This window comes from Chaetodon trifascialis, chromosome 12 (assembly GCF_039877785.1).
Source record: "Chaetodon trifascialis isolate fChaTrf1 chromosome 12, fChaTrf1.hap1, whole genome shotgun sequence".
NCBI classification, from domain to species: domain Eukaryota; kingdom Metazoa; phylum Chordata; class Actinopteri; order Chaetodontiformes; family Chaetodontidae; genus Chaetodon; species Chaetodon trifascialis.
In genome coordinates, this window is record NC_092067.1 from 27,918,299 (window position 1) to 27,929,865 (window position 11,567).

At 44.1% G+C, this 11,567-nt stretch overlaps 1 protein-coding gene across 2 annotated transcripts in view; it reads left to right on the top strand.

Moving 5' to 3' along the window:
* Nucleotides 1-1,705: 1,705 nt before the first annotated feature.
* acvr2aa (activin A receptor type 2Aa) overlaps nt 1,706-11,567 on the top strand; it is a 31,116-nt gene continuing 21,254 nt past the window's right edge. Inside the window, exon 1 of one of the 2 annotated variants that reach the window (XM_070975929.1) lies at nt 1,706-2,996. In XM_070975929.1, coding sequence (XP_070832030.1) covers nt 2,942-2,996 — 55 coding nt within the window. In that variant the 5' untranslated portion in view covers nt 1,706-2,941. The remainder of the gene's footprint in view (nt 2,997-11,567) is intronic. The other variant, XM_070975930.1, reaches the window with a different exon arrangement.

Here is an 11,567-nt window from a genome sequence, read left to right on the forward strand (position 1 = left end):
CCTGACTGGCAATCATGCACTCATACTGTCTGCCATACATACGAACGGCATGCAAACTTCACACAGAAAGGCCCCGTCTGACCCGGGGATCGAACCAGCGACCTTCTTGCTGTGAGGCACGCGCACTACCTGCTGCGCCACCATGCAGCCTAAGTCACTATTCAATACGGAAAAATAAATAATAAAATAACAAGAAATCATGAAAACAATAGTAATCATAACAATATAATTATCAAGGGCACTGACATGTAAAAAACAAAAAAACAAAAACACAAGCAAGGAGGAAGGCAGAGAAATGTGGACATTGATAAGACACAACATTAAGGCATATCATAACCGTTTGCAGGACTCCTAATTACACACATATATAACAAAGGTTTTAATAAAGTTATCGGAGCCTAAAGCATCAACATGTGGAAGGAAAGGTTGCCACGCCGATGCAAACTCATTTCTGTGACCTTTTGAAAGAAAATCAGTTTTTATTTTGTGTCTGATGGCTGGGAACATGTTCCAGGCAGGAAAATCTCGAAATGATGAGCTTGGTGCTACCAAGTACTAGTCCTCACCACAGTCGTACCCATGAAAACAACAACAACAACAACAACAACAAAACAGCACTAGTTTTCCACAGAGAAGTGGGCTGTTTCTTCCAGATGAGTTTGCATGAACACAGAAGACTGGATTCTAATTCAGCCTCCACAGTTGGCCAAGATAGCTGTTTCAACATCTCCCTCACATGAGCACAGAAAGAAGAGCGAAGAGCCGACCTGCAGCTCTGTTCGGTACAATCTCAAGTTGTTGACATGTTTTTCAGCAACATTTGACCAGGTGAGCGGGCTGGGCAGCACTCCAGGTGAGACAGAACAAGTGACCCGACATCATCAATCAAACTGAAGCTGGAACTGCTGCAGAAATACTGATGAGCTTTCTGTCACAGAGACACTGACATCTATCAGACCAAGACAGTAAATCATGGAATTTAACTCTAATTTGGTTCAATTCATTTGGTTTTTTTGATCAGCTCAGCGGATATCCCATCTGTAGACAGGCTGAGTACTGTGGCGTCAGAGCGTTCGCACTGCCAGGACATTCAGCTTCAGTGATGTTCAGTATTTGTTCATTTTGACTCTTTAGTCATGATTTGCAGCTCAACAACACAAATCTGACAGTTATTTTTATTTCGTGGTCAATCTTTTAGGAATATTTCGAATACAAAAGATAGAAAAGTGCTCCTGAAAAAACTCGTACGGGAGAAAATCGGACGGCTGCTGGGATGAACAGGTGTTTTCTGTGATGGAGGTAACAGTTTTCCTGTTTGACATATCAAATTGACATTTTTGATATACCATTTTAGATTCTGATGAGGTAAGACTGCATAAACTAACACCTTTTTTTTTTTAATCACAGATTGTTTTTCCCCTGGTCAGCGCACTCGTCCTGATCTTTCTCCGTCTTGAATCCGTGTTTCTGGTATGAAAGCAGCGGCTCTGACAGCCCGCCAGGCTCTCCGACAGGAGGATTCCGGGATTCCAGCCGTCATACGTCACGACGCCGCTCGGGATTGGTGGAGGAATGCGGCTTGATCTCCTCCGACACAGCCTATTGGATACTGACGGTGTCAGTCACAGTATCCTCAACGCTGAGGCAGATGACTATGGAAGAAGGTGGGGAAAAAAACAAAAAACAAAAATAATCTGAGGCGAGCGGCCATTTTACGTTTGCTCGGCCAGGCAGGGAGAGAGTGGACGTGAGGACAGAGAGGAACAATCCGCGGATGTGCGTCTTCACTTCATTTACTCGGCGGATGTCCCACACGGAGAGAAATCTGCACGGCTGTGTTCGCGGTTTGTGGTTTTCCCACTCCGGATCCAGTTCAGAAAACCCGCTCCCATCAGACCAGTCGCTGCTAGCTGCGGAGCTAAGCTAACGGCTAGCCGGGCCAGCTCGCTGTTCGATGGCCCAGTTGTGGCCGCCGTGGCGGATTGAGGACTGCAGCCTGGCTCTGTAACACAGCGGCTGATGGTGGAGGGCTGTTTTCCAGGCGTGGACTCTGATCCAGGATCAGACCACCAACACGATGTTTGGATCAGCCTGTCAGAAGCTTATTTTACACGCTGACATGTCGTGAACACACGGGTTCAACTTTTCCTGTCTGACGGTCAGCTGGAGACAAAGTGGTAGGTTTTTGAAATCAGAGCAGGAAAAACTGAATTCCTGTTCTGGACAAACTGGATTTATTCCCCAGATTTGACTGAAGTGCAGTTCAGTGTCTTTTTTTAGGCGACAGTATTTTTCTCGTGTAATTCAGTGAGTTGATTCCTTGAATCTTGTACATAATGTACACATACAGATCTGATGATTATTTTTTATTCAGTGTCCTTTTTTATTGTCCTTTTTCGCTTTTTCTCATTCTACACTCTGCCGGCTGTTTAATGTCCTCGGCGTGGGATTAATAAAGTTTTATCGTATTGAATCTCCAGTCATTCACAGCCGAAGCTTCGCTTTGGAAATCAGAGAAATCAGTGCAGATCGATAAAATGTCGTGTTTGATTCCGGAGAAGAAAGCTGCTCAGCTGCTTGACAAAAACCAGCAGAAAAACCAGCGTTCCCAGTGACTCCAGCTTTCCTTCCGCGGTGAATCGGCCTGCTCTGCCGGCGTCGATCCGGTGAACAGAGCTGTCAGTCGGCCGTCTTTGGACGGTCGTTCGTCGGAGCTCTCCGCTAACGGACCGGGCCTGTCCTCACGTTACCGGCTTATACCTGCAGCTCCGGATCGCCCTCAGTTCAGGTTTCCGGTTACCTGAGTCATATGTGATCACGGGGCTGGACTCAGTGTTTGGACCCGGACAGGGTGCTGGTCCTCGGTACTTTAAAGGGACTGTAATCCTGCTTGTGGATTGGATTATAAAAGAAATTAAGGAAATTACTCTGTGGCTCCACGATGGGATCAGCGACCAAACTGGCCTTCGGTGTGTTCCTCATCTCGTGCTCCTCAGGTGAGTCTGTCGTACCTGGAGGTACAGACTCGTCACATAGTGGGAGTACTGCACTTGTACTACAAGTAGGGCTGGGCGATATGGCCGACAACTGTATCACGATATAAGTGTTTTATATCGGTCAATATTGATAATTATTGATATTTTTTATGACCTATTTAAAATAAGGACCAGGAGAAAAATACATTCAATTTAAACATTTTTATTTTAAATTAAACCTTCCTCTGATTATAATCCCTCAGCTATCAAGGCAGAAAGGAAAGGAAATGTCAACACAACCATGGAAAACACTCAAATAATAAATGTAAAAAAAGTGTAAAAATGTAAACAGAGAAACCTGAGAACTTTTTTCTGCAGGTTTAGTGCAGAAAGTTCACAAACTGATTCACCTTCTGCTGAATAAAATGTTTTCAGATATGTGCAGTGTTTTAGAAACACAGCAGAAACTTGACATCAGTAACAAACAAACAAACAAACATGACAGACAGCACAGTAACACTGACTGAACTATAAAACCAGCCTAGACATAAGAACAACTTCAGTCGCTCTTCTTCCTCTGAACATACATGAACTGTTCAGTTATATTTTTATTATAAGAGCTGTTTGTAAGCTGGCTTCTCCTCAGTGCTCAGTGAAGCGTGTCTTTAGCTGTATGAGATGCCGCTGCCTCCGTTACGTCTTCGTGCCTTTTAGATGATTTGTCATCAGGCACTGAAGCAGATACCTCTGCATGGCGGTCAGCTGCTTGTGCGGTGGTGCTGCGGTTGCAGATGTTGTTGGACGTTGGCGAATACGGCTGCGCTCCAAAGAGTGAGCGCGGCTAAGCTGGTTCAATAAGTTTGTGGTGTTACTGGTCTTGGTGGGGACGACAGTCTTGCATAAGTTACAGACCACATTGGTCTGACGACGGTCCGACTTATAAAATCCAAAAAACTCCATACTGAGCTGACTTTCCCTGTTTTATGGACGATTTCTTCGCTCGCTGCAGCGCTCGCTTTCTGTTTCTCATCTCACTCCTCGCGAAGTATCAAACATGAGACAACGAGATGGCGAAACCGAACTTGATACTGTTACGTGATTGGCGTGTTAGCGTGTCACTCCTGCTGATCAGTGATTATTCCCTACATTGTTCGATTACCTGAGAGCAAGAGCCTTTGTTCATACAACCAACCTCGCTTCAGAACTGTTTCTCCCGACAAAGAAAAAAATTACTGAATGTTTTATCGAACTCGTTTTTTATTGATCTTGATTACGTGTCTATCGTGAGACATATCGTTATCGTTTTATCGCCCAGCCCTAGTTGTTACCTGTTGTTACCTGCTGTTAGCTGTTGTTAGCACTGCTCTGCATGGCTTGTTTGTATCCTTTGTCCTTCCTTGTTCACATGCTATAAATACGAGGTGAACCAAAATCGCCGCAGAGGCTCTGCACTTACCAACGTTGTGAGCTAACACTGCAAGCTAACACCGCGAGCTAATGGCAACAAATAAGACAGGTGATTAGAAGAAGACAGCTCTATGAGCGGCCAGAGGAGGCAGGACAGTGTGGGCTCAGCAGTGTGTGTGTGTCTTAACTGTATGTGTGTCACTGTGTGTATCTGTGTTACTTTGTGTGTGTTTTTGTTCAGTGTTATTTCTGCAGTTTCTAGTCTCAGCTGCGTTCAGACTTAATAATAATAAGAATAATAACGATATTGTTTGTTCAGCTCGTTCCGCAAACAGAAATATTCAGTCAGTGAATAAACAGCTGAAGGTCAAATTAGGGGTCAAAGCGACAGCAAATATGGGCTCATCTCATCAGAGAAATGTAAAACCTTTATGCGATGTCACATGATCAGTCTGCACAGACACACCTGTGTTCGTTTGAACAGGTGGAGGTGTGATTGACGCTGACAGGTGCTTTTACACCTGGTGTCTGTCCTTGGATGACAGAACAGACATTAAGCAGAAAAGTTTAAAGATTAATGTGTTGGACCTCACCTGTCAGTAGACCCAGAGGAACCAGTAGAACCAGTGGAACCAGTAGAGTAGAAGCAGTCAGTTCCCCAGGTGTTTGAGTGAATTAATCAGAGCTGTGAGTCGTACCTGTTCACCTCTGACCCTCCTGTGTCAGCGTGGACCATTAGAGATGGCACCACCTCAATCACTTAACTGTAAAAGCAGACTTCATGTATCTGTGATGATGAGGAGGACGAAGAACAGTCCATACCTGTGGTATCTTTTCTCCAACTGTGTGTTGCATCCTTGCAAAAAGTGGAATCAGATTTCTGAAATGGTGCGCACACACCTGCACCACTGTCCACCTGGAAAACCTCATGTCCCGCCCTCTACACGCCCATATATTGACCATAAATTACCATAAATGGTCAGAAATCAGGGCTGCACGGTGGCGCAGCAGGTAGTGCGCATGCCTCACAGCTACAAGGTTGCTGGTTCGATTCCGGGGTCAGGCCTTTCTGTGTGAAGTTTGCATGTTCTTCCCGTGCATGCGTGGGTTTTCTCCGGGTACTCCAAAAACATGCTCATTAAGTTAATTGGTGGCTCTAAATTACCCCTAGGTGTCAGTGTGAGTGTTAATGGTTGTGTGTTTGTGCCCTGCGATCGACTGGCGACCGGTCCAGGGTGTACCCCGCCTCCTGCCCGTTGACGGCTGGGATAGCAACCCCAAAAGGGATACGCGGTATAGAAATGGTTGGATGGATGGATGGTCAAAAATCAGAGCACCTGATTGATGATGACATGAGACCTCCTGACAGGAAGCCAGCCCAGTCCAAATCTGTGTGCTTACCTGGCACTGGTATCTGAGGTCAGTACCATGAAGTAGGCTGAACCTCGCCCGTCTCTGTCTTCACTGAACTCAACATCAGATATCCAGATAATAGCCAGTATCCTGAAGCTGGTCATTAACTGGACTGGTTCACACTGGTTTGTGAATGAGGACGACCTGCAGGAAACTTCAGTTAAAGCAGCAAAACCAGGTGAAAATCACTGAACTAAACTTGAATAAAAAGCTGCGGATTTGACAGGAAGTGGTGGAATGGGAATGTTTGGTATGTTTTTGGTATTAATATGTTTTCTTTGTTGTCTGATGAACAAATGGGTCTGAAAATGTGAAGTGCTGTGACAGAACCCAGAATCCTGGTGTCTGTAAACACCTGATCCAGGTGTCTGATCTCTGTCTGTCAGGTGTACAGGTGTGTCATCACCTGGTGGTTAGCGACGCTGGATTAGAGTTCATGTCAGCCATTTTTCTCCACTGAGTTCACATTTCTCTCAGCACCTCACACTCCGACTGACCTCTGGTGTCCTTGTATGTTTGGGTTCGTTGAAGACTTTGGGGCATTTAAATTGTTTTAAATGTTTCCACGTGTAGTTTCACAGCTGTCACCACGATGTCTCCACCTGTATACCCCACCTCCATCATCTGCTGTTTAGGCACTTTCCTCACAGGGATGGTGTTCAGCCTCACCTGTCAGGTGAAGGGTGCTGCTGACGTTGCTGTTGTGAGCACGCTTAGGTGTTTCCATAACAAACTGCTCAGTGTTCACTGATTGGTTTATCAGCCCGCAGCAGAATTCATGTTGATGTGATTCCCATAATAATAATAATAATAATAATAATAATAATAATGATAATAATAATAAAGGAATCAGATAAAGCAACTGATGAAACCTGCAGTCAGTTTGGTTTCTAATCATGATCATGAATGACATCATAATAAATATGATAATGCTCATGCAGGTTTGCTAACCACCAGGTAACGTTAGTTGACTGCACACCTGTGCACCTGACACACAGAGATCAGGAAACTGGATCAGGTGTTTACAGACCACAGGATTGTGGGTTCTCTTACAGGTGTTCAGCTTGATGAGTGTCTGAGCTTTTTCACCCTGTCACGCTTCAGATTTTATGAGCCTCCACCTCGGACACATCCCAACCACATCGACCCATCCCAACCACATCCATCACATCCAAACCACATCGACCCATCCCAACCACATCGACCCATCCCAACCACATCGACCCATCCCAACCACATCCATCACATCCAAACCACATGGACCCATCCAAACCACATCCATCACATCCAAACCACATCGACCCATCCCAACCACATCCATCACATCCAAACCACATCGACCCATCCCAACCACATCGACCCATCCCAACCACATCGACCCATCCCAACCACATCCATCACATCCAAACCACATCGACCCATCCAAACCACATCGACCCATCCAAACCACATCCATCACATCCCAACCACATCCATCACATCCAAACCACATCGACCCATCCCAACCACATCGACCCATCCCAACCACATCCATCACATCCAAACCACATCGACCCATCCAAACCACATCCATCACATCCCAACCACATCGACCCATCCCAACCACATCCATCACATCCAAACCACATCGACCCATCCAAACCACATCCATCACATCCAAACCACATCGACCCATCCCAACCACATCCATCACATCCAAACCACATCGACCCATCCAAACCACATCGACCCATCCAAACCACATCCATCACATCCCAACCACATCCATCACATCCAAACCACATCGACCCATCCAAACCACATCCATCACATCCCAACCACATCCATCACATCCCAACCACATCCATCACATCCCAACCACATCGACCCATCCAAACCACATCGACCCATCCAAACCACATCCATCGCATCTGAACCACATCAATCACATCCGAAACACATCCATTGCATCTGAATCACATCCATCACATCTGAACCACATCATCACATCCAAACCACATCCATCACATTCACATTTGGGTCCAACAGATTTGCACTTTAAACCTTGTTGTAATTCAAGGCACTTTCTGGAAAAATAGTTTCTATCACGATATGAAGTGTGTAACACAAACACTCTGCAGAGGAAGTGAACCCAGCAGCCTGCCTGCTAACCTGTTCACCTTAAAGAAACCTGCAGCCTTCCCAGGGGTGTGTGAACGCACCTGGAGCTGAAGTGGATTCTCACAACTTTTGAAGTATGTAGTGGGGGGAAATCTAATAATCATAGTTCTGTTTTCATTAGTGTAGAATCAGCTGAAATTTTTTTGTTACCTTAGAATGAGTCTTTATGTCTACAGATGGAGCCCACCTTGTTGCACTGCCATCTTTCTACATTAGCCCAGAAGGGACAAACCAAACACAGACTCTAGAGAGGGACTTGAACGTTCTTAGTAGCCACCTTTGACAAGAATTACAAATTGACCTTTAGTCTCTTACTGAAAGAACGTAGTTCGCTTAAACTCACATTGAAGTCATTTTGTTGAGCAGATTTAATCTGCTTGTCGTCATGTTTTACTCACTTTCATCACACACTAATGGAATTTGCTGAAGGCTGTTTTCTAGCTGTAAAAACTCCAGTGAGAAGGAAGCACACCTTGAACTATGAGTTTAGTTATCTGGGCTGAGAATGTGTCACGGTATACAGTGGCGGCTGGTGACTTAATTTGTTGGGGGGGGGGGGGCGCAGTTGTAAGTGACAGCCCAAATAGTGCCTCACAATCAGAACACAACACACAAAATCTAATAAAAAACCAAAACAGTTATACTAGACCATTGTTCGAGTATCAATACAACTAGAGAGATACCTTGGATATTTCAGATCTAAAATGAAGAGTTTTCAGTAAGTGGGCTACTTTAATGAAAGCAGAGCATTACAGTTACACCATTACACCAGTTAAACTAGAGCATTGTTAAACTATCAATACAATAAGAGACAGATATTGGATATTGTTGAACTATCATCGGAATCAAGAGACAAACTGGATATGGTTTAACTATCAATAGAATCAAGAGAGACATTGGATATTATTGAATTATCAATAAAATCAAGGGGGGACTTTGGATACTGTTGAAATATTAATACAATCAAGGGGGAGACCAGACAGTAGTGTCCACGACTTGTAGAGAAATTTAGCCCTCCTGTCTCTCAGGCTCGCAAATTTGTCAATCACCCTCTGATTAAAATCTGCCATCTCAGTCACCAGCTTCTTCTCCATGGACAGGATGGTTAAGGCATTCAGCCTGTCCTGAGTCATGGTGTTCCTGACGAAGGTTTTGACCCTCTTCAATGTTGAAAAACACCTCTCAGCCTCTGCAGTGGACATGGGTGTGGTGATAATAATCTTCAGCAGTGTGACTGTCTCTGAAAATACGTCTGACAAGTTGTTGCCCACAAATAACTGAAAAAGGTCCACAGCACCACAACAGGACTTGAATTCATCCTTGCTGTAGATGAGACTCAGCTCCGTCCTCAGCTTACTTACTTTCAGCATTGGATATGCCTTCAAGGTGGAGTTGAGTGCAACTTCAGGGAACGAGTTGTGGTACTCTTCGAACCTGTCGGCCTGCAGCAAGGTGGCACTGATGAGGTGGTCTGTGAAGGCGAAACATTCTTTTGTGTGTCCCATTACGGTATCACACACCTACACAAACAGAGAGAGAGAGAGAGAGATTTCATTTCAAGAAAAATACTTGCCATCACCTACATTGGCCTGCTGTCATTATTTCATTATTTTAAGTGAAAAGCTTTCAAATTAATAATATATTATTAATTTCTTCAGACTACCCTAACTCTACCCATAAATCTGCTGTGATAATAGAATAAAACAATCTTTTATAGCTACTATTAATGGCCACTAGAAGTGAAATGTGTAAACTTGGATCATAATAAATACACAGGTGACCAAACATCACTGGTAATTTCTGTTATTTTTCCACAACTACAGAATAGTAGTGATGGTGGTTCTGAATGTCCAGTTCAATTACAAAATGTACAGATATTCAGAAAAAAACTACGACCCATTGAAGGGTAGGTGACATCTAATGTTTTGAGAACTAATGTAGAAGACTGCACTGAAACATTGACAACTAATTTCTAGAACAGAGACTCACCTCTGCAGTAATCCTGCTGTGGTCTTCTTCCCCGAGAGCCCGGCGCTTCCTCAGTTGGTCCGAGCCACTGCTTTGTTCCACCACCATTTCGTTGATTGAATCTCTGTGAATAAGACTTATTTTAATTAGTCTTATTATTACTCTTTATGGCAGATAATAATAATAATACTAATAATACTATTACTAATAAAAATACCTTATTTTTTGTATGTCCTTCTGAAACTGCTGAATGCATCCATTGATGTGAACAGAGTCAATGTTTCTCCTCTGGAGCTTGGCATAGAGGAAGTCCACATGTGGCATGATGTGATGGAACAGTTTGAGGAAAAAATTAAAGTCAGAATCCTCTAGTAGCCTAATGTAACCTCCTGCTTCTTTGATCGTTTTGTTTTGAAGAGCAGATTCTCCCGAAGCATTCAATGAGGTCTTCTCTGTGCTCAAACACAGTATTGACGGCCCAGCTGTGAAAGTTCCATCTCACGTTGCTGGATGTTGGCAATCTGTGAGCCACTACTTCATCAAGGACACTGGTCCGCTTGGGAGATCTTGAAAAAAAAACTTGAAAAACCACCAAGATCAGAAAAAAAAATTCACACCATAGTAATGTGAGAGGTGGCCTGTTGCATTATGAGGTTTAGTTGATGTGCATAGCAGTGGATGTAGTGGGCATTTGTGTACTCCTGAGTTTGTGTACTCATGTGCCTGGCAGATGAGTTTACCTTTCTGTTCAGGAAGGATTTCACTAAGACGTTCACTCAATGCAGTAGCTATGGACTCAGCACTTGCTGACTGCAGCGGAATGAATTAAAAAAATCTCTCCTGCACGCTGTTTCTGTCATCAGTGTAGCGAAGCACAAGCACAAGTTGGTACTGGGTGCTAATGTCCATCGTCTCATCTGTCTGGATTGACAGAAAATCACTTTTCTGGGCTTCTTTCATGATCCGTTCCCTCACAACCGACAGCATACAGTCAAGGAGCTCATTCTGGACCGTCTTTGATGTGCCCTTAAACACAGTCATGTTCTCCAGGTGCTCTTTCAAGGCGTTGTCAAGTGAGGCAACAAAGTCCACCAAGGCACGGAATATCCCATGGTTATCAGAGCTCTCACTCTCGGCATGACCACACAAAGCCAACTCAAACGCACCGCAGAATTTCACACAATCTATAATTCTGGAGAGGATGTGTCTGTTTTTTGTCACCTCTTCGTTGTGCTTCCTGATGCCAGTCCTGTAGCCTTCGTTGAGCTGCTCTGCAATGCTAAGCCTTCCAGAAAAATTTAGCTTCAAGCTATTATCAAGGTGGCTTCAGCTGCACTCATGTTTCTTGGCTTTTTCGGTAAAATGTTTGAAGTCCTTCATCCCCGTTGTAGTCCATAACATCTCAGTCCCAGGACTTTGAGATAACAAGCAGGGGAAACAAGAAAAGGCATTACTTACTGGACATCCAGTTAGCCATATACATTACAAAATATTTACTCCATTACATTTTCAGTCAATCAAAATTGGAGAAATTCCAGATCAGATATCATCTGACTGGACCTTATTTTCCCTTGTTTTTGTGTGTTTCACTCATGGAAACAGCAGCGTCTGTAATCACAGCTGTCTGTATGTCTACTTGTTGGG